This window comes from Tauraco erythrolophus, chromosome 15 (assembly GCF_009769465.1).
Source record: "Tauraco erythrolophus isolate bTauEry1 chromosome 15, bTauEry1.pri, whole genome shotgun sequence".
Taxonomy (NCBI): Eukaryota; Metazoa; Chordata; class Aves; order Musophagiformes; family Musophagidae; genus Tauraco; species Tauraco erythrolophus.
The window spans coordinates 4,034,472-4,058,223 of NC_141479.1; the positions used below are offsets into that span (position 1 = coordinate 4,034,472).

General features: G+C 40.5%; 2 protein-coding genes across 2 annotated transcripts in view; both read right to left on the reverse strand.

Annotated features, from left to right (window-relative positions):
• Window positions 1–13,664: 13,664 nt before the first annotated feature.
• Window positions 13,665–23,752, reverse strand: part of LPCAT2 (lysophosphatidylcholine acyltransferase 2) — a 30,310-nt gene continuing 20,222 nt past the window's right edge. The window contains exons 11-14 of the mRNA XM_086620833.1: window positions 22,859–23,012; window positions 16,094–16,192; window positions 14,187–14,328; window positions 13,665–13,913 (exon numbers count right to left, since the gene is read on the reverse strand). Coding sequence (XP_086476959.1) covers window positions 13,666–13,913; window positions 14,187–14,328; window positions 16,094–16,192; window positions 22,859–23,012 — 643 coding nt within the window. The 3' untranslated portion in view covers window position 13,665. The remainder of the gene's footprint in view (window positions 13,914–14,186; window positions 14,329–16,093; window positions 16,193–22,858; window positions 23,013–23,752) is intronic.
• On the reverse strand, window positions 20,554–21,423 carry CAPNS2 (calpain small subunit 2). The gene has a single exon (XM_009987971.2). The coding sequence runs from the start codon at window positions 21,421–21,423 to the stop codon at window positions 20,554–20,556; it is 870 nt and encodes a 289-aa protein (XP_009986273.2).

A 23,752-nucleotide genomic window follows, 5' to 3' on the forward strand; every position in this document is an offset into this window, starting at 1 on the left:
ACCATAAGGGCTTGAAGACAGAAAGCTAATAAAAATAAATGCCTTACTGTTTTTTGGAAGAAAAACAAAGATGAATTTAGGAGGATTTCCCAGTGTGTTTTTTAATGTCTTCAGGAAAGGGAAACCACTTGAGCCTCTTTCTCTTCATTCAGGGAGACATCTCAGAACCTTTCTAAGGTACTTCACATTCTGCAGGTCTGTCATGGTAGGGAGGTAGAGATGGGGAAGCAAATGGGATCAGGTTCTAATTACATAATGTTCCACTCAATTGTGCTGTCCTGTAGCTGTACGGTCCAGGAATTTCCTTCACAAAGGAGCACATAGAAATTTTAAAAATAAAAAGGGTGTGGGTGAGAGTGATCTGAATGTGTGTGAAAGGATGCCAAACCAAAAGCAAACTCGCATGTTACTACAGAAGATCAAGATACACAGTGTGAGCTCCTGAGCAGCATGGAACTGTGAGTTGTTCTACACTCTCACTCCTAACTCCTCGAAGAAGCTTTTGCTGTTAATGGCAGGCTGTTGTTAATTATTGGTCTGCATATTATTAGTGTAGGCAGTTCTATTTCTTCATACATTCTTGTGATCCTAGCATTTTCTCTTTGATCTGGGTTTTTCGATTTCCAAAGTTTGGACAAGGATCTGCCTGAGCTTCCATATATACTGCAGAAGGAAATCAAAGGGCCAGTCTCATCCCTGGCTTCTGCATCTCATTAGCAGTTTGCAGATTTTCTGGGGGAGGGAGTGTCGAGGGTATTCCATACCTCTTTATGAGGGGCTCAGGCTCCTGCTGGGCCACACAGCAGTGTGGTTTGCCTTGAATTCAACTCCAGCCAGCGGTTCAGCCCGTGAGGGCTCTGAGCTAAGGCAGTCTGATGCAGATGGGTTAGACTCAAAACTTTCAGAGGAAGTTGGGAAATGTGGATTCTCCTTTTTTCTTTTATCTTTTCCTTATGAGAGAGAGGAAAAAAATAAAAAGAAATAGGTATAGGTACTGCTTGGTTAGGACTTGGATGTGCTGGTTTGTTTATTTAGGTTGCAAGAAGCAATAGGCTAGCATATTCGCTGGACTCTGATCTCTGGTTAACACAGAAGCCCTTTCAATAAATTGACAAGTACAGAGGAAATTATGGGAAGTTTGAGGACGAGAGGATGAGTTGTTCAAGTGTGGGACTTCTCTGAAGCTTCCTGCCTTTTTTTTTTTTTAATCAAAGCTGTGCTCTAGGAGACCCTAGGTAAAATTGAGAAGGCAAACTCTTATTTGAAGCAATGTTGTGTATTTAGTTATGCCAGTATGTGCTGTCAACAAGACTAGAAGAGAGAAAATAAGAAGATAGAACCAAATTAGGCTGTTATGGTCAATAACTTCATCAGGGAGAAGGCCACTGAAGGCAAAACTACCTATAGGTATTGGTGAGGCACTGGAACAGGCTGCCCAGATAAGTTGTAGATGCCCCATCCCTGGAAGTGTTCAAGGCCAGGTTGGATGAGGCTTTGGGCAACCTGATGTAGTGGAGGGTGTCTCTGCCCATGGCAGAGGGTTGGAACTAGATGATCTTTAAGGTCCCTTCCAACCCAAACCATTCTATGATTCTATATTTTACGACATCTAGGTCAAGTACTAGTTTGCCTGCTTCTTTTGGTTCTAGAATTGCTGCAGTTGTCTTCAACAGCTCCCTTTCCCGAGGGCTTCAGTCTCTGCAGCTCTTGATCTGTGTGTCTGGAAGGAGGCATAAGCAGGGCTTAATGCAGCAACGGCACTTCAGTATTCTCTTTCTCAATAAATTAATCATTAACATTGACCGCTGACTCCCATAGTATTTATCTTATACTTTTCCCTATTTTCTCTTACCCTCATTCTTTTTTCTTCTCTTTTGAGTTGATCTCAGCAAAACTTGGTTCCAGTCCCTGCTGTCAGGTAAGTCTCTGCAGCGCCTACGGGGAGAAGGAGAAAATGGGTCAGAGCTGCAGAGGCAGCAGCAGGGCACAGTCGTCTTACTGGAATGAGCATGAGGCCAGGAACAGAGAAGTGCTGGAAGCTTCGTGCTGTGTTTCTGTGGTATAATAACACAGCTCTGATGGCACACTAATTCAGTTTTTTGACTTTCAGGAACCACTAAGGCAGTATTGATGCTTCCTTAACTGTGCTAGTTCATTATCATAGAATGTAATTATCTGATTCTGGTAGACAGTTTGTAGGACCTATTTTCTGGGGCCTGTTTCTTGGTAGATATACCTGATAATGCAGCATCCAAAAATGTGCATTGAAGGGTCAGATTGCTGTGCTGAATAAATGATTATTTGTATTTTTGTGAAGTCTGGGGCCCTATTGCGATAGGCTCTGTAAAACCTCTAACATGAGGCCGGTCCAAGCCCTAAAGAAGCCAAGTTTAAAAAAAGCAGATAAGAATATGTAATGAACTTCAGTCAAAATCCCAAGCTTTTGGAACGAATTTGGATGTACATTGGAACTTGGCCGCTCTGAAGGGTTTGTAACTAAAAATGCCAAATAAAACTCTGGTAGGCTGCCTTACTGGGATTGACTTCTTGTTTAACAATGTATTTCCTCTTGAAGGAAAACTGTGGTGGTAAAACTCAGTAAAGCCAACAATGTATCTCATAAACAAATTCATTTCCTTCTTCAAACATTGTTTCATTCAGGAGCAATACCTTCAAAATTCCTTTTAGCACTGGATCTTTAATTGGCTCCTTTTGCAGGAATGAAGCAGCCATTCTTTGAATCTCCCTTGAAATTTGCCAAATTTTTAAAATCTACTATATTATCTCCTGTTGGAAATGCATCCTTTACTGAATTGCAGCGAGGGCATGACCTTCATAACATAGTTGATGTATGACTTTATTTGGAGTTTCTTAGGAAACATCCACGTTTGTTTTTAATGGTGAGCATTTGCCTGTAATGTGTAAAAAAACCCCACTCTTAACATGTGTCTAGAGGGATGCAGCTGAGTTTCAGAATTGTTTAATGATTTTTAAAACAAAAAGGTGAGGGACACCTGTCCTGGAGTGAGGAGATCTCATTTCATATGTCTCTGAGAAAGTCTCAGCTGCTCTGCTTCTCCCAGAAGCTTATTTAATAAGGCCCAAGGAAGGAGTAATAGGGCGCTTCCATTTGTTTAACATTAGGCATAGCTTTTGCTGTGTTTCTTGATTCATTGAATTTTTTTTTTTCACACACTACTGTGATGTACAGATGTGATTTGAATACAGTTCTTTTATTGAGACTAAACAGTCTCTTTGCCTCCAGTTAGTAAGTGTAGTTATTTGAAATGCAAACGTATCCGTGTTACTTCCAGTGTTTAATGTTCTGTACAGAGAAGAGAGAGAAATGGAAAGAGTGAAGGTAAAGGAGGAGTGATACTATCTAAATGATTTTGTGGCTTAAGACTGAGCGCTGACTGAATCTAGGAGGAATAAGCACCTGTTTGGGAAGTGTTTCAGCAATTAAAAGAACTAAGTCCAGTTTATTGTGTTCTGTAGGAACAAATGAAATTCAAATCGCTAATTGCCAGACATTCACTGAAGCAGTTATGCAACTAAAGTTATCTTGATTTTAGCATCAATATTGCCTGGAAGAGCATTAATATTTCCTGGAAGGTTACAGTGTTTTTTGTATTCCCTCCTTTTTGGGGATGGTTTGGAATTTTTAAAAATATTTTTATCCAATTAAGGAGTGGGCGACACACCATGTGATTGCAAACATATAGCAGGAGTGGTGAGTAAGGCTAAAACAGTAGAAGAAGGTCTGTGGTGTAACCCAGTGCAGAATGTGTTCAATTAAAACTATTCATCAAATGCTCTCTCATGATGATGAGAGATTCAGAGAAAATCAACCCTGGCTTTTGAACTGTTTGTCAATTAATGAGAAACCAAAGTTGTAATGAGTATGGTGATGAACATTGAGTAGTTATAGTAGAAGTTCATAAGTAAGAAGAGGCTAGAGTGAAATATGGAACCATGGCAACGTTCCCTCACCCAGCCCTGAATAATGAAAGAACTACACAGAAGTCATCTTTGCTGGAAAAAAGCCTCCACACAGACCTGCCTTGTGGGCCAGCGCCGACTTTCAGTGGCGATAACTAAGTCAGTGTGCTACGGTGCCGTACGAATGAGATGAGCTTCCTCATGCATAACCGAGGCTTTTGGCAAAGAAAATACACGGGTTTGTTGCACTGGGTGGCAAACATCTTCCAGTATCCTCATAGCAATGCTGACTGAAAATTCCGTGGCCTTTGGCAAGAGGAGACGCCTGTAGGCCAAGGGGGCTGTGTTGTGCTGCTGCTCTGCCTCTGCTTGCCCTCACCTCATGACCAGGGTGAGTTGTTATTCTGCCAGTGCTGGGAGTGCTGCCTGGCTTCTCCTCAGTCTTTGTTCTAAGCAAGCAGTGGGGGAAGACTGGCTTGTGCTTTTTTTTACCAGAGCTGTACTTAGATCCTCCAGACAGCTCGTTTTCACAATTAAAATGGAGCTAACAGGGATTTTCTTCTCTTTTATCACACCTTCTTTGTGCCCTGCACTTGTTCGGGTGGTATTTTCTGAAGAAACAGACTGAAAATGTATTTAAATGATCCTTGGTCCTCTAAACTGTAGGTGGCTTTTGGAAAACGGTACTTTGGGCACGAGGTACCTTTGAGCTTTAAACTACATGACCTTCTGACTCTGGGTGCTTCCATACAGCATTTATCTAGAGATCAAGGTAGATTTTTACCTGAGATGCTTCCTCTGAAGTAACTCCTTCTGAAGAAATAGAAAAAAGCTCTTAATTTTTTTTAGTCATTCTCCACAATCTGAAAGTGAGTGCCACCAGTGGGTCACAGGCATCTGTCTAGTGGTAACTTGTAACTCAAAATGAATATTCTTGTTTGATCGCTCATTTTCCCGCTAAAGACAGGAGCTATAGAGTTCTAGTAACCGAAGACTCCATGTCTATATAGGTTTTATTCCTCAGAGCTTGGGTGACCTGATTGCAATAGCACTGGTTTTAGGAGAGAAGAGATTCTCACCTTACCATCCTGACTTGATTATAGTTAAGATTGCATCTGAAACAATTGCCAAGGTGGTTTCTTTACTGATGTTTTTAGTTAGGAAGCATCACCAAAATAAATTGGTTTCAATTTTGCTATATCAGTATCATTTATTATGGAGAGCATTGTGAGCTGAAATATATGTAGATGGCAAACAGCTTAATGTCATTAGGTTATTTTGTATTTTCCTGGTGAGAAGCTTGTGGGATACCCTGATGAGTAGGCTTGATGTAGGATCAGAATAGCATTAGAATATATTTTTCATCTAAGAATAGTGTGGGAGTTTCAATATTTTAAAGAATGGGGTGAAATATTTAATATTTATTGTAATCAGAGTACAAATTACTTTCAGAGGAACATCCAGTGATTAGGAACGACTCAGTCTTGATGAATTACCCTGCCTTACACAGTGATATAGTGCGACACTTCTAGCTGGCTTCATTTTGTGTGACCAGTGTGATATATTCCCAAGAGACAGAAGCACTTTCTAAGGAGGGAATGCGTTGTCCTCGTCGCATCAACAGTCCTTTCTTGAGTACATTGTGACATCCTTTTTGTGGGATGTGTTTGTCACCATGCTGTATGGGAGATGTGTGCGTAATGAATCCAATTTAAATAAACAGTGTTTTCCCCCTTATGAATATTTGATCTATGATTTATTTATCTACCCAGACTTGGACTAATAGCATGTCAAATGCTGCCTGTTTGTTTTCCTGTTGACATATTTCTATCAGCAGTGTCTTCTGTATTATGGACAGGAAAAATATTAGCAGATTTATAAAACAATGGCTTAACAAGACCAATTCTTTGATGTAAGCTGGATGGACTCCACTTGGGAAAATGATAAGAGATTAGGTGGAGGGGAGGGTTTTTTTGTCTACTGTGAAATTGTTCACATTAGACTGGAAGAGGAGTAAATTGAGACTGACTGACTCCACTAGAAGGTCAGACACTGACCGGTGCTGGCAAGCCAGTGTCTTCTAGGACAGATCTTGCCTACGTACCCCTGTGTAACTGTCTGGAGACCCGAGATCTCTTTCTTTTGCACCTTAGCATGCACCAAATCATCAGGGAAAGAATCAGGCTTGATATCACTGAAAATGCCTAGTGACAGCAAGCAAGTCAGAGGTAGCTGCAGGTAAGAAGTACAAGTATGTTGATAGGGAAAAAGATGCTAAAAGAGTGTAAATGCACCGTCTTGCCGTAAACAATCAAATCTGTTTAATCTGTGCTTTTCATGACCTGATGCTGATTTCGCCTTCTCTCGTCTGGAAAAAAGAAAAGTCAGTGGTAGTGTCAAAGCAAAGAATGTCAGATTTGATTCCGGGGTTTGGGACACCGCGAGCACCCATGGGTAACTCACTTCACCAGGAGTCAGAACTCTTGTATTTCTGTCTCTGCTGTGCCAGTACCCTCCTGTGTAACTTCTGGCAAGGTAGTCACTTTCTTTTGCCTTGTCTATTTATAACCTGCTGAATATCCAGGAAAGGTGGTAACTCTGATTGTGTTCTTTATACAGTACTTGCTTAGTTCAACAGCTGTTTCTTCTGTTAGAGCTGCGAAGTCCGTTGTAAGAAAATGAATAATAATGAAGAGTTTTGTCAAAGGTGTCTCCTGTTACTTGTCATTTTCTGAGCGGCTGATTGTCTTTGCTCCACAGAGTAACTTTTCTACTAAAAGAGGTTTCCACTATATAAAGCATAGGCTTTTGCCTTTGAAATTGGCAATGGCAGAGGGAGAAAGAATGACTCCTGCTCCTTATTTCAAAGGTCATTTTAGGTTTAGTGTAGCTTTGAGTTAATAATAGTTTGAAGCTGCATTCAAACTGCGTAGGTGAAAATGCTGCTGTTTCTCTCTCCCCAGTGTCTATTGACAATATATTTTTCTGCTTACAGAAGACAGGCTGTCAAAGACATGTAATTAAATAACGTTATGGAGGTTGGCATGCTTTCATTCAAAAGGCCAGCGTACAAAACCTAAACATTTTAAATTATTTCTGCTTTGAATGGCTGCTGTAGTTCATGGCTGGTTATCTCCCGTTTCAAAGACTTCCGGCATTGAGGAAAACAGCTTTCCTAAAAGCTGCTGGCAGTTCTGGTATGACTCCTTCGAGTCTCCTACACTTTTTCCTGTTCAGTTCTTTTTTACGTTTTAAGAAAACATTTTGAATTTTCCTGCAATCTTTGATATCAGGAGATATGAGCAGAAACACAGACTTGCGTATCTAGTTGTGCACTTGGCCTTATCTTTGTCTGCATGACTGATGTTTACCTTTGAAAAGGAAATTATTCTTTTTGAACAATTATAGCCTCTAAGCTTTCATCATGTCTTTCTAATTTGTAGTGTTTTACTTCTAGTGCACTGTCAGATGCTTAGTGAAGTTTTAGGAAGATAATGTCCTTAACAAAAGGGAAGTATTTATTTATTTATTTTAGAAGAAAGCTCTTTTGAACAACTATCTGAGCTGATCAAAATGTTTCTGATAAACTGATCTTTTAATTTCAGTCAGGATAAAGCTAAGCTACTGCAGTAGGCAGGAATGAGCAGTTGTAGCAAGAGAGAAAGGGGGAAGCCGGTTAAGGAGCAGTTCTTTAGAAGAGGATCTGGGGTTTACAGGCTGGCAATGGCTGTATATGAGTGGGCAATGCTGTGTTTTAGAAAAGCCAAGCCTTACGCTGGATGTGTACGAGCAGGAATATTGACTGCAAACTATATAAAAAAAAGCCTTCTGGTCTGCTGAGGAATGGTAGGGCTGGAGCTGAAGTGCTATCTCCAGAGTACTTAAATGAAACAGAAGTCTAGAAAGTGTGACCTGTGAGGAAAGAATGAAAGAGGTTTTGCTTTTCAGCTTGAGAAGGGCAGGCTGGGAGATGCAAGAGTGAACAGGTGTGGTGATAAGCTCTGGATGTATGTATGTGCAGGTATAAATAGTCACCCTGCAGAGAAGTGGAAATGAACCAATTCTGCTTGAGCAAGGTGAACACAAGACCTAGTGACTTCAGCTGCACAAGTATTCAGGTTAGACCCTGAGAAAAACTTGGAATTCTACCAGTAGAAATTGTTAAGCAATGGACTAGATTGTATAGAAAGACTGGGCGGTCTTCCTCTGCGGAAGCCTTTAATAACAGGTTTAATCTAATGAGGTCTCACTTCTGCAAACAAATTCTATTTGCTGGGTTTATAGGAAGGGAACCATTTTTTATGTGTGTTTATTGAGTATTCTTGCTAATAAATTCACATGAAACTTAAGCTAAGCAACATTCTCAATTCTCTAAATTGAGTCTCATGCAGCCATTGGATAACCTCAAGAGAAAACATGCTCAAGGAGACTTCTAGAAACCAGGGAGACACGCTTATTCTTATCTATGCCCAGTTTAGAACAAAGCAATGAACATGCAGGTGTAGCTCTAAAGATGGGCATCACTTAAACCTCATTTTAACGTGCAAAAGAACATTTTCAACAAAATATTTTCCAGATAGTCTAATAAAAAGTAACTGATGAAAAAATGTTAACATAATTGATTTACTTTTAGCACATGACAGCAGGTAATAGCATGAAAATGTAGAATAATTGTGATGTAAGAATAGAGGAGGGGCATATATTTACTTTCAACCTGTTGTGGTGTAGGAGGCTTAAAAAAAGACAACAGTAGGTAGTGCCTAGCTAAGGTAATGAAGTATTTCCTGTTATAACATGTCATGTGTCTCTGAAGTCTCACCAGTCAAGCTGTGATTGTTACAGAATATCTTAAACTAAGAGGGTGGCAGAATAAGTGAAAACTTTAATGAAATTTAATCAATTGTGATATTGTTTTCCTTGGTGAGGGTAGCATGATTCTTACCACCGTTGGCAATAGCTAGCCATGGGAATTTTTCATGTTTTCTAATTATTAGTACTATTTTGTACTGTTAATGAGTACGAAGTGTCTGATTGATGGCCACAGGATTAAGCATACACTTAAGGGCTTAGCAGAAGCTGGGTCCTTAAATGACCCTTCTGTATTTCCTTTGTCATGGCACTAAACCTGCTGCGCCTCTTGAACTTTATCTGAGTAAGTGCTGCATACTGTATTTATATCAGACACATTTCTTTGTTTGCATTTTGGCTTTATGAAATGTCAGAATCAATCTTATACTAATGAAATGTCCAAATTTCATCTCAGCTATGAACATAGCTGCTAATCCTATAAGATGTTTACTTTCTGCCTCTCTGGCTATGTATAGTAACAGAGAGCCTGCCAACTTAAGCACTGCTGACAAACGTCTCCCTACTGCTCGTCAGTCTAATAAATGTTCTTTCATTGAGTAAAGATTTAAAATTAATTAATTAAATGTCATTAAAATCCTTTGCAACCTTTGACAAGTTTGCTCTTACTGCAGGCCAGTAAAAGTAGTGATCTGAATACTGCATGTGTCCCCGGAATCCCACCCAATTCAGTAATTTTTGTGTTTTAATCTTACAGTTTTTCAATGTTAATCATTGTGGAATACAGCTTTTGATGGTTGTGGCTGTGTTTTGGAGGGACAAAGTAGAGAGAAAGGGAGGCTGTTCCAAGGGAGGCTGTTCCAAGGGATGCCAAACCGACAGGAAAAATGTGAGCCAAAGGCCAGAGTCCAACTTCCCTAGCAAATCATAAAGAGTGTAGCTACAAACCTCCCAAACCTTTCTTAAAAATCAATCTTAAAATTTGCAAAGTGGGAGCTATGTAATTGTCAGCATGAAATGTCAGGCTGCTTTCCTTGTTGAAGGCTGTGGTCAAACAGTTCACAGGCAGACTGTCCAGGCAGAGGAGCGTGGCCGTGTTTGTGTATGTGGCGACATTTTTTACATTTAGTTTCTAAGCCTTAGGCCCTGATTTTCCACATCCATGCATTCCGAGTAGCCCTTGGCACCTATGCAAACACACTAGGAGCCTGCTCAGGCGGAATGGTGTGTTTATTTGCACTGGCATAGTGCCTAAGGAATTACCCAGGAATAGGGCCCTGGTGTGCTGACCACCATAGGAAAAAAAAGATCTCAGCAAATGTTTCTCAGACTTCTGATACCCAGGGAACACTTTATTTTAGATGGGAATTGCTAGGCAGATGACGAACGTGGCCAAGCAGCCCTTACCCTGTGCTGCAGTCCTGTGAACGATCATTAGTGGTTGAACAGGCAGAGCACACAGCCATCTTGCAAAATTTCCTGTGCAAATCATTTGGGAATCACTGAAAATTTTTTTCCCCCACATTATGGAGCAAGCTGATAAGGGAAAGGAGGTAACACCCACAGGGACATTGTGGGAATATGATTTGGTGCCTCTCTTGTTCTGGCGTAGATGAGCAGAAAAGCTCAGAAGCAGCAGCCACTGCCTGCCTCGGTAGCTCTGACTGATGCTGCACAGCTATCGGCTGTGAGAATGGGAGATCCATTTTCAGATGCTTTCTGGAAGCATTACTGCTCTCACAGCACTACTGATGGACAGCAGCCAGCCAGGAACTATGTGATTTTGGCAGTTTAGAACCAGATCTTATAGCACTAAGATCCGACATGGAACCTGGATGTCTTACTCTATTTCTGCATTTATTTAGGCAGCACCACTGATACAGCAAAGGAAGTACAAATACAGTTCGAATTTTCTCGAATCAGAGGATCTTTCCCTCAGAAACCAACCTCTGGTGTGGCCAGTGGAGACCCTGTTGATTCACCTTCCTTAAACAAATTGATCCGGACTTACAGTATTAATATCTTCCTTGTTCCAGGGTGAACAAGGCCTGCTGTTGTAGGTGACCCGCCATTGCCTCTCGTGTTCAGAAACAGGAGCCTAGCTTTTAAAAAACATAAATGAGATTTATTTCTAGTGTATGTACGTAGTTATCAGAAAACATGAAAACCAGCAGCCCATAGGCCTCTGTTCTTAAGAATTAGTTGGGTTTTCCTCTTGTAATAGACTTGTCCTCATCTGATTCTCACCTTGTTCACTTTACAGTGTCTTATTTTGGTATCTGTGAAGGATTTATCATAAAATCCATGTTACAGCATGGCAGAGGAGTACAGATTAAATAAATGATGTTTCCTATGATGACATGGGACCAAACATGCCTTTCTAGCTCTACTGTGCAGGACTCTACAAAACTTGTAGAACTAGACTCACACCTCTGGAAGTCCCAGGCAGAAAGGTGTCATCCCTAAACGTCTGATTGAGAACCATTTTCTGTTTAGTGTTTTTAACCTCCTTCTGTTTAGTTCCTGCTCTGCCACTTAATGTAATGCCTGTTTATTGCAGACTGCTTTTAGTTTAGTCCTTTTAAAAGCTCCCTGAGGCACAGTGATGCCTAGAAATTAATGTATTCCCTTCCCGCACATCAAGCAGATGTGTGTATATTGAGTTAGTGTCTCTAACGTTTAGCTGATTTCTTTTCAGACCATAGTTGAATCACTGCTACATACCAAACCCATTTGTGGCCTTTCCTCCTTAAACTATTGGGATATGTAGATTTATAGACACAATATTTTTATCTTTACTTGCAAAGCGCTTGTGTGACTTGCAGGTTTTTACAAAATCACCCCTACACTATGGGGCAGCATAGTTCTCCAGTTGTTGAATGTGGCTGCATTCAACAGGAGCACTCGTAAGGCACTCGTGGCATTCCAAAACTTTGAAGTGGTTGTCTTTGTCATCTTGCCCACCTGTCTTTTTCTTACTGGTTGGAGCAGAAGTTGTCTTTGAAGAGGTTACTACTGGTTGAAAAGCTGAGGACTTCGGTTAACACGGTAGGCAAAAGCATCCTTGCCAAGGAATTAACATGTATTCCAGCTAACTGTACAGCCAGGTTAGAGTAACTCCTGCTTCTCCTTCTCTAAAGTGAAAGAAAATCCTCTCCTAATGTTGATGCTACACAAAGCCATGATTGTTGCTTCTCAGCTATGATTGAGGACACTCATTTTACCTGTAAATAGCAATGCATTATTTTCCATCAGAAAATGGTGGTATCTCTCCACGTACCTGCAAATCTTTGCATTGTATCCCCTCTTGCTGAGATAGTCAGCAGAAATAACTCTTCGGAAGACCATCAGTCCTGTCCGACTTTTTCTACCCTCATCATAAAGAAAAGTGCCATCACACTCAGAATGAAAAATGCCAACTTCACGTTGCAATGTTTATCAAGGTAAGACATCGTAAGGATGATTGCCTGGGAATCCTCCCAGCCCTGTAAGGTAGACAGAGTACCCTTCCCACTGTACTAAAAAGACTTAGCTGTTAAGTGAAGTCTTTTAAAAATATAAATTTATTTTAAGCACGTGAAACATCAGGATAGGCACAATTATAAACACAGAAACATTAAACATGGCAATGAACTTGCAGCCAGACAATGCAAACAGTAACTTACGAGGCAGAGGTTACCATTTCACATGTGAAACCTGCTGAGAAGTGGTTATTTTTGATACTAGACATTATAGACTTTGCTCATCTCAGTGTTGTCATTCTGCCTATCATTCCACCCCTTTCAAGTTTTTATTTAGAAGTTACTTGCGTAAATGCCTATCTATATTAAATACTGTATAAAGTGCATTCAGAAGAAGCATGGAAAAAGGTGAAGGCCCAATTTCCAGTGCACTAGAACATACAAATATACTCAAATCATCGATGAGACAGAGCTTGGTTTTGAATCAAACTCCAAGAACATACTGAGTAATGGCACAGTAATGCAAACGTGGTTTCTAGGAGACAACTTTAGAGTAGACACTACCTACTAGAACTATGGCTTGACAGCATATTTGCCTTTTAAGTTTTGCAGAGCAAGGTCACATTCCTCTGTCGATAATTACTAGAATAAAAACATGCTGAAGTTTGAAATGTTCCTCCTAATGTGATCCTGAACAGTTGTTACTGTAAACAACATTCTATTTATTTTGAAATAGTCCATTAATTCTTCGGTCTCATTGTCTGCATTTTCCTGTAGACTGTGAGCTGCTATCTTGGAATTGCAATTAGTTTTTTGTTGTTAGAAGTGCAGCCATTTCCATCTTTAACTAGCCTTTAGGCCTAAAGCTGTTTCTGTTAGCATCAGTGCATCAGCATGTCTTGTTCAGAAGCTTTGGCTTTATAGTTCACAAGTAGTTAAGGGAAATCTAAGGACAGCTAAAAGAAAACACCAGCTTCAACTCTCAGCTTCTTGTAGCTCGTTTGTGTCTCTCAGAAACTTGAGAAAGGCTAAGGGATATTGCCAATTAAAACACTCTGGCATCATTTTTTTCCCTTAAGACATGTTGAGGACGTAGAGGGATTGAGCAGCACCAAAAACTCTACTTGTTTTTAGACAAGTGGGCTCCTCAGTCTCCTTTCTGAGAGGTCAGTGCAGTGCTGGAGCCTCTTAGCACATCTGTTACTTTTGTGGAAGCATGAACTTAGTTCCAACAGTGAACATGTTCCCAGTATTGTGATACAGACATCAAGGACAGAATAGTTACAGTGTTTTTTCCCTTACACTCAAACAGGAATAACTCCTCCTGATCTGAAAGTAAAAAAAGAAATTTTTTTTTTTTTTTTAATTTTAACTGCCATCTCTATTTTATATCCATTGTGCTTATGAATAGCTAGGGAAAAAAATCCTGTAGAATTCAAAAGGTGTATTCTTTAACTCAGTCATCCTTTTTGTCAGAGGTACTTGAGTTATTCTCTTCATTGCCTTCAGGACAGACTTTATTTCTTGCAATTGGTGTTGTTTCTGAGACTGGGATTGTATTCTTTCTAACTGGACTGTGTTTGACTTCAGGTGACTCAATGTCATCCTCCTCCAACATATCTAACTGGTATCTCTGTAGCTCTAGGTACGTAGTAAACAACTTGGCATATTCTGGATGCTTGAGTGCAAAGTCCTTGAACTCATCTGAAAAATATAAAAAATACAGATACTATAGCGCAGCAACAGAATCAAAAAAAATTTCAGTGCCTGCTCCTTTTACTGAGGCTGATCTCCAGTTACTTTCTTCTGAAGCATCTCAGGCAAATCACACAAAGTATCTAGATCTGTGCTCCAGCAGTTTTCCCCAGAAACAGGGTATGAGAACCATCAGATAATTTCAGGGAGGAAAAAGGTAGGAAGCTCTTACTGTCAATATGACTATCGGAGTGCTCTTCATTACAGGAGGGCGTAACTTACCATAGGACAGCTTCCCGGTTTCATCTGCATCTATTTCTTTAAAGAGCATAGAAACATCAAGCTCAGGCACCCCCAGAGCTGACTGAATGATACAGGCAAACTCATCGGCCGTTATAGTGCCATCCTCATCCATGTCAAAGAGCTGGAAAAGACATTATGTGTAGAAATACTTTAGTGTCAGTTTGCCCATGAACCTTCTGTTCTTAGCTTGCTAGCGTTCAAGAGGTGATCTGCAGACAATGCCTGGGATTTGAAGAGACTGGTTGCATCTCAGCTACTTTCTCTTGCAAAAAATTGTAGGTTTTTTTTTTTCTGGAATAAGACGAAGCAGACACTTTGCAAAGCAATGTACATGCTACAGCTGAGATTAGAATATTCTCTAATAAGAAAAGTATGTAGCAAATCTGCAATAACAAACAAACGTCACAGCACTAGTTCACAAAACTGATGAAAACAAAACATAAACAAAGGTTTATGTTTATTGTTACCATCAGCTATGCTGAGGGTCTACTGGATTCAGCCACTGTATACTGGAATATCTTAGGTTTTAGTCTTTGTTTTCATTAACTTATGGCACATCTGCCATCAGATTAAACTTGCCATAGTTTATGCTCTGACATAAAATACCTAAATTTTAGAATATGTGATCTGTCACCCACTAAGGAATTTTTGTAATTAACAAGGAATTTTGGTGACTGGAACATAGGCACACTGATCATCCCATCCTTCCTAGTGCAGTGACAGTAAGCATCTGCTATGAATTAACTCCTGGAGAAATACAAGGGATGGCTGGCTGCAATTCTTAATGTTTGCTACAGGCAAACTTTCCCATTGCAAAGGAAAGGACATTTAGTGGCAGAGAAAACAAGTAGCAAAAGGAAACTCATAGTTCCATTTCTTTTTAGGCTTTTACCAGCTGAACTAGTCATTTCCCACTGAAACTGGGAATTAAAACAAATTACTAATTTTATAATCCGTGCCACTGTTAAGATACTGCAGAGTATAGTCTAGAAAACAAAACAATGAAACAGCAACAATAGCTGCTAGGCTTGCTTCTTCATAGGAATCTGTCGTGATAAAACATCCCTGAAAAAGCACCAATCACTTTGAACAGCTGTGGCGCTTGTCTGTAAAGCAGCCAAGTGGATGTAACAGATTGCTATTAAAATTCTGGTGCTTCCTGAGCATGCATCAATACTAAAAAGTATCCAATTTAAGATTAACATGATCTATATCTCAATATATTGTTCAGTATGGTTCATAAGAACAGATTAGCTGGTAAAATAACCGAATCTGTGTCAAAGATCTACTTAAAAAGAAGCCACTCAAGCATTTTCCTAGTCAGAGATTCACAACCTGGGCATCTCTGGTCACATTGCCTGCTTGCACCTGAGATCTGAAAGCAGCTACTGCTCCTTGACTGCTTGTACTATCAGGACACCACAGTACAAGCCAATAGATGATGTTAGATGCAGCCCAATTTTGGATGTGTCTGTCCTGAAGACCCTTCTTGATTTCTTTCTCCTCCTCTTTTTTAACAACAGTGACTCTACTGAGCTCTTGACCCACAAGAGGATATTGCTCCATCTATTGTCTACTTGTGACATTGAGAATCACAGCAGAAAAAACCTCAGGCAAAAAAACTGCAAGTGCTGCTGAATCATTTTTGGAGTTAGCCTGCCAAGTTACATATTCATTAGTGCTTTCACATGGTCTTTGCAACCCTTTTCTATGAAGCTGATGCCTGCCTCCCCCCTCCCCTTCACACTCGAAATGTCAATTGGTTTAAGAGTATTACTCACATTTGCATAACAGATTGAAGCTATAAACTTATGATTTGGAAGCTAACAGATTTACAGTCAGTCTTGATTTGTCAGGTTGGTAGATTTACACTAAATTGAACTTACCTTAAATGCCATACGAATAGTCTCTTCGGTGTTGGCCGGGTTACAAAGAATAGACAAACCAATGACATATTCTCTGAAGTCGATGGTGCCATCTCCATTCTGTAACCAAGATATGCATGGCAGTGTTACAGCTGATATTGCAAATCACTTTAAAAGCTGTTGCATAAATCAATTATACAACATGCACTAAGACACTTCACAACACTAAAAGTATTTGTTCTTCTTGGAAAAAATACAAACAGCTTCCTAAATATATGTAGCAACAGGGCTGAAGTAGCAATACACATGTTTTCAATACTAGAAATCAGGTGTTAATTTCTACCTTATAAACACCCAAACAAAAAAGATTTAAAACAACTTTAAAAAGTTTTTCTTTAGTGTATGACCTGCAAGAAGCCGCTAACAAGAACTGGGATACATGTGTTTAAGGTAACTGGCAATTGCTGAATTTCAGAGACCAATGCAACATCCTAGAATAAACAGGTCAACAGTGAGGCTCTTGCCCAGAGTTAATTCTTCCTGAGAACCTTCAGCAATAAAATATATGCCAGCACAAGTACAGCCTGTTGATGCAGTAAATCCTGCTGCTAAAGAGCGGAACATGGATCTTGCAAGTGGAGAAATGCTAAGGCTGCTCTGTAGAGTGCTTTGAAACTCTGGGGTTCTACAAAAGAGGGATTTCTGTTGTTGAATTCAGGTTTTAAGAGTCCTTGATGAACAAAATATGTGTAATAATGTGTTCATTACTAACTTTATCAAGTTATACATTTGACACGATTTAAAACTCCGAAGATACACTTTTATTTAGCCTTCAAAACCAATTCAGGACTGTTTTGCACAGACAACTGTTATTTCTTTGTCTTGATGATCTGACAAATCTTTTTTGAAGACATGTAACCTTTGAGCGTATTGTACTTTAAAGACCTGTGAATTTTAGGGAAACTTTTTAGCAAAAATATGAAGAGTCTTTAAGTTACTGTGATGTGTGTCTAAGGGATATAAATCTTGACAGTTTTTAATAATTAGAAAAGGACAATGTTCACTCATAAATGCTGTTTTATTTACAAATCTGTGCTCTCATTGTGCTGCAGAGTTTGACTTTAAATATTTTCGCTACATCATAGTTCTTGTAATAGAGATAAGAAATCTAACTTTAAAATATATCATTATAAACCTAAACTCTTAAAACAACTGAAGCAATAGTGTAGATAATTGTTGAAAGTTCAATGGAATATTACTTTTGGACAGTTTTATAGACTGTATTCTTAGCAAAGGATTGTTTGATGAGATTCGAATGTTTTTTCTTTCATTTTTAAAGTTAAGAATATGTATCCCAGGGAAAGAACTGGGAAGTAAAATAGTCTCATTAGAAAACAACTTCTGAAATACGTTAACACAGCTGTGGCTGCACATGGGAAAATGACAAGAGCTAATAAGGGCCATATTACTTTGATTAAAGTGCTAAAACCCAGTAATCAAAACTGAGTGCAATCGGATACACAGAACTCCAGTCATTGGAGTAGGAAATAAACTTACTATACTTGCAAGATCATGTTGTGACTAGCTCTGCTAAACCCAGGATGCTGGCTAACACCCAAACACTCTGGCATTTTGGTTAAGGAGAAATGATAGGGTTGTTGCCTGGAAAAGGAGATGGGAGTTAAACTGAAAATGCAGGAAAACCTTTAATGCTTGTGTAGCACCACTGCAAACAAGCACTTACACTAGTCTTCCTACACATATCTAGCTGTGTTGGCAGCCTGTGCAGCCAAGAATATTTTAAGGAAGCAACATGTGAGCTGAGCTTTAATTCTCTAAATAGCAAAGTAGAACATCAATATTTAGATATTTGTATTTATGTTAAAATAATCAAAACATAGGGTAACCTCAACAGCCCTTGTTTTCTTTAAGGAAACTAGTTTTCTGCTACTATTTTCACTGCAGCATGCTATGGTAACTAGGGTTTTGTTGTCTGTTTTTCATGTTAATACAGTAAAGCTTACACTTTGGGAAACAAGAAAGTTTGCACAGTCATAAACAGTTGCACAAGGACTACAAGTTTAAAGTACTACTGCCTCAAAACTTTTGTCTCACTATGTAAGGCAACAGGAAAAGTCAATATGTGTGTGTGCTGGTCATTCATGTGTAGCTAAGTAAATCCTGAGTCACTTACAGGGCTACCACAGAGAAGCTACAGCTGGACCATTTGGGGAGGAATTGCGGATGCACCTCTCGTGTTCATATCCAGCCTCATTATGTAAGAGGCTATTGCAGTACTTCCAGAATTTCCACTGCCTGTTGCTACATGCAAGTTCTAACTAGTCAGAAAGGGAAATTCTGAAACAAACCTGGTAGGACGGTGCTCACCTGGAGGTATCATGCTTTCTTTTCCCTCTTGCTCACCTTTCTATTACTCAGAGCCCAAATGCCACTGTGGATAACCATGTGCTTTTCCATTGAATAACTGGGGTAGAGGGGGTGAATGTCATTAGGAAGGAACTGACCTCTTTCATCACAATTTCATAGAATCATAGAATGGTTTGGGTTGGAAAGGACCCTAAGGATCATCTAGTTCCAACCACCCTGCTATGGACAGGGACACCCTCCACTACACCAGGTTGCTCAAAGCCTCATCCAACTTGGCCTTGAACACTGCCAGGGATGGGGCAGCCACCACTTCTCTGGGCAACCTGTTCTAGTGCCTCACCACCCTCAGAGGGAAGAACTTCCTTAGATCTAATCCACATCTCCCTTCTTTCCGTTTAAAGCCGTTGCCCCTTGTCCTGTCACTACACGCCCTTGGCAAAAGCCCTTCTCCAGCTTTCCAGTAGCCCCTTTAGGCACTGGAAGGCTGCTAGAATATCTCCCCAGAGCCTTCTCTTCTCCAGGCTGAAAAACCCCACCTCTCTCAGCCTGTCTGCATAGCAGAGGTGCTCCAGCCCTCGGATCATCTTCATGGCCTCCTCTGGGCTCGCTCCACCAGCTCCATGTCCTTCTTATGTTGGGAGCTCCAGAGCTGAATGCAGTACTCCGGGGGAGTCTCACAAAATTTGGGCCAATACGAATCTTTTTACTGTTTCTGTCACCCAGCTTGGTATTAAACAAAGTGCAGGAGGAAAAAAGTCTGGGCAAAAGTTTTAAGTTCCTTTTTCCTAAATGGCAAATAAAAGGCTTCTGCAAGTATCCCAGGGAGGGCATTTCAGTAGTTTGGAAAATACTGTTTGCCAAGTGTAACTGCAAGATTTAGAAATCAAAGCTATGGAAATTTAGAAACAAACCCAAACCACAGTACACTATTAGCATTCAGATGCCCTGCAGGTATTATATAGTATTTCTCAATCAGTCACTGATGTCTGCCAGGGGAGGGGCAGGGGCATGTGGACTCTGACATCTGGAGACTGCCTGTAGTGTGCAGGCTGCTACTCAACCCATCCTTTCACATTCCAGTCAGCTAGCACACACCCTAGACAATTTTCTTTTAAAGCAGCAAAGCCCTGCCTTGTTACATTGCAGTGCAAGAGCTGTTTTCATCAACTATGTAATCCTTAATTCAAAGAAATGTACCTTTGACAGCTCATGTTATTTCTTTATCCTTTACTCAAAAGTTGAGATCTTAGAACTGCCTAACTAGCTTGAGTGGGACGCTGCACCCCGATAAAATTTAACTGAGATAGCCAGAGGCTGATTTTGGCTGTCTGTCTGCTATGTGACTGCATTACTACAGCAAGCTTCTCTAAATATAAACGTAGTATTTGAAGTTGCTTTCATTGTAACTATAATAAGGCTTTAAGGAAAGAGAGAAAAGACTAGTTAATAGCATTACAGGAAGGAGAAAAAGGTTGTAAAAGTAGCCTTATGTAAGTCTTCAATTTTGTCCTGGCCAGCAGATAGAACTGACAACACCGCTCAGGTTTTGCTTCCGCAGACAGGCATGAAAAAGCAGAAGTAGGAAGGAAATTAAACATGATTATGTGAATTCATTGATCATTATAGTTATTGCAACTCTCATATTTTCCCCCTTGTTAGAAATAACTGCACAACTCCCTTTACTAGTGATTGCCTTCAGGCAAACAGAGCTTTATTCCAGCTTAGCAAATGCTGACAAATCAGAATAGCAACATCAACACCAAACTTATGAGCTTTTTATGTAATGGTTATATACAAGCTACTTGACATGAAGAAATAACTGAGCTTTGATCCTTCAACAGATTCCCTCACTTCAGAGCCTAGAGATAGTTTTCTGAGGCAGACTCACACACCTGTCCAACTGACAATTTACACAAACCCTTCAGCAAGGCAGACTAATGCATGCACAGCAGGAACCGTAACACTTGAGGCTGAGCTATCTACTACTAGCTACATCTGCCCTAGAACAAGGAAAACACTACAGTTCTACAGTGCAGGATTGTAGTCTTCCACGTATATCTTCCCGACGAAGCTTACTTCTCGCTACTCTGCTTTCACGAATACATGGTCAGCTGCAGCCAGTCTTCAATGGTAATTTTGATCTGTCCATCTCCATCTCGGTCCAGGGACTTGAAGGTCCGGAACATGCTGTCCAGTCGCACCAAGCAGCTAATGAAGTTGTTGAAATCCATGCTACCGTCTTCGTCGGCATACCTGCGCACAATTACCTGGCGGAGTTGTTCGTTCAGGTGGAACCCTGCAGCCTTCAAGGCATCCGGCAGCTGAGCTCTCCCAACAGTGCCTGAGTGATCGGTATCATACTGCTTGTATACGCATTGCCATTTCTTGATGTTGTTCCACAGATACTTAAACTCTTCAAAGCCCAGTTTGCCATTTGTATCATTGTCCATGACGGCTACCATGCTGCGGCATGTGTCTAAGCTGAAGCCATCTGTCTTCAAGTCTTGATGTCTGGAAACCACTTTGTTCAGGATGTCCCTTAGTTCTGTGGCACACACTTCCATATCATCTCCAGCCAGCTGGACAAAAAGGCGACGAAACTGTCTGATCTCCTCGCTCTCATAAGCTTCCACATTCGTAAAATGGCTGTGAGGAGGTGGAGGTGGCTCTGGATTATACTGAGCTGCTGCTTCACTTATAAGATTGACAAGACCTCCAACAAGACCTCCAATATTCCCTCCACGTCCACCTCCTGTTAGGAGACCTCCAAGGCCACGTGCAAGGCTCCCTCCATGACCACTACCACTTCCTCCACTCAGCAAAGCTTTAGCGAGGAACATGGCGAAGGTCTTTTGAACGCAGTTCCTCAGAGATCCAGTGCTTCTGTAACTCTCCGAAGCCTTATTGTCTCTGAGCTGGGCGTGGGCAAAACACAGCTTATCTGCGTGCTTAGACTTCACCATGTCTGTGCATGTCTCCAGCTGCCAGAGTCATCTTTGATCTCAGGAGCTTCTGTCAATTGTAGATACGCCTCCATTCCTTTTCTCTGCATAGTTAGCTTTATATGATTTAAGGAATCCTTTTAGAAAAAAAATAACAATGAGGCTGAAAGCCACAGAGCAGAAGCCTCAAAATACCCGTGCTAACTGAAGCAATTTGAGAAGAGCCTTGCCACATTAGTGTGACTGTTCCTCAGTGAAGCCAATCTTCTTAAAGATGAATGCAGGGAAAGCTTACTAGACTCTTGTCTGTTCTTGCAATCTTTCATGCCTTCAACTTTTTAGTGAATTGAGTGTTACATTGCTAATGCTAGTCACTGACGCTGTTGTGCCAGATAGGGGAAATGAAAGGAGTCTTGATTGCCCTTAATTATTTTGGTTGCCACACCATATTTCTACTGTATATACTGTGCTTCAGGACTCGGACTATGTGTTCATAGGAGCCACTGGTCCAACGTGAGGAGGCAAGAAATGAAGAAAGGATGAGTACCAAGTTCTGCTAGAGCTTCAATGCATTCAGCAATTAAGGAAACATGTTTGACTCTTTCCTATTTTAGATTCTGTAAAACCTTTTTTTATCTGGAAAAATCCTGAAATCGTTTTAATCAGTATATACAATGCAGTGACCTCGCAAGGACAGGTGTACTGCTAAAGCAACTTGATCAGGAAGAGGGACGCTGAGCTGGGAGAGCTCCTAAGCTAAGAAACAAAACTCCGGTTCATAAGCACTTGCAGTACACCACGTGGCTTGTGCTGTAGCACGTACTGGGTGCCTAGAAGTAAGATGACTCTATGCTACGTTCTATTCACTGGCACTTCTGGTACAGTCAGAGTGGCACATCCACAGAGCAATTTTTCTCATCTTCACAGAGAAGTAGAAAATGGGACAGATCGCTACTGACTATGGAGGAAAGCCTAAATGATCAGCTTAACACATAGCCTCCTTTATGGCTGGAGATAGGCAAGAGGAGTCCTCACAGTGTCTAATAGCACCCGTCACAAACACAGCAGGAGCGTACGCTCTAGTCAGCTTCAATCTGCCTTAAATTATCTACTTAAAACTACATCAGTTTATTTAGCTGTCAGACTGTACATAAGCTCAAAATCTGGGGTGGGCAAAAGGAAACATTCAGCCATTACCAGCATGAACATTATCATCTGATGGTGGTGAAGCAACTTGGTCCAAGAGATGGCTCTCATCTCACAAGCTACAAAGTGACCAGCCTTCTTCCATCGAAACTTAAGAAGGAAACTGTAAGAGTCACCTATCTTGCCTACAGGAATTGCTAACCAAGAAGCATTTACTAAGCTGGATATAATGAATTAAATATCCTTTTGGGATGTGATTCTTAACAAAACATTGCCAACAAGATTTCCAGTCAGTTAACCAACTACTCACCCTGTCGAAGAGTAGAAACAGCTCTTTGAGAACATCTGAAATAGGCAGCTTCAAGTACTCTGCAAACTCCTCAATTCCAATTCTTCCCCCTTTGGAAGCACTTGCAATAGCAGCAAAGGTATCCAACTGCTCTCTGACATGATTCCATTTTAGGCTATGCAAACATGAGGGAGAGGAGATATTTCTATACAGCAGATCTTGGGCAAATGGAATTTCAGTAGGAGTTATTACGTGTTCAAAGATGAAAAATAGCCAAACAGAGCATGTGTGTGCAGCATTAGAAATGCTGTACTTCCAACCTGATATTTTATAAATCAGCAATTAAGGACTGCTCCCCCTGGTTATTAATATTAAAAGCAGGCAGTTCTATGCTTGGGTATGTCAGACTTCCTTACAGTAACTTCCCAAATCTAGAATCATCTGTCCAGTAACTAGGATAGTTTAGCAGAGAGCTTTTCGTTACCATAAATTCACACCATGCTCTAGAGTGAATATTTCCTAATTCCAGAAAGGAATAAATCTCCGCTCTATTAACTAACTTTCTACTCAAACACTAGTATTGCTGCAGCCTGAGGAGTATCTGATCTCTCTGCAGAAATACACCACTGCACCTCAGTAAGAATAACCAGGATTGCCATGTAACTATTGAAGATTGTTCCAGGCAGAGTTCCTTAAATGGATAGATAGCATATATGTAATAAGGCAAGATTCACTGTGCACATACTTCAAATCTGACACAGCCATACCGGGTTACTTGATGGAGTTACTGTATGGTTAAGTGGTTCTGTCAAATTCCACTGTATCCAGACAGGAAAAGTCAACACCAGTAGGGAAACATGGCTGCACAGTACAACTAACACTAAGCCCGTGGCTGAAGTCTCAGGCTGGAAAGAA

Excerpts from the sequence above, each read along its gene's own strand:
- CAPNS2 (XM_009987971.2), bottom strand. The coding sequence starts at position 21,423 with ATGGTGAAGTCTAAGCACGCAGATAAGCTGTGTTTTGCCCACGCCCAG.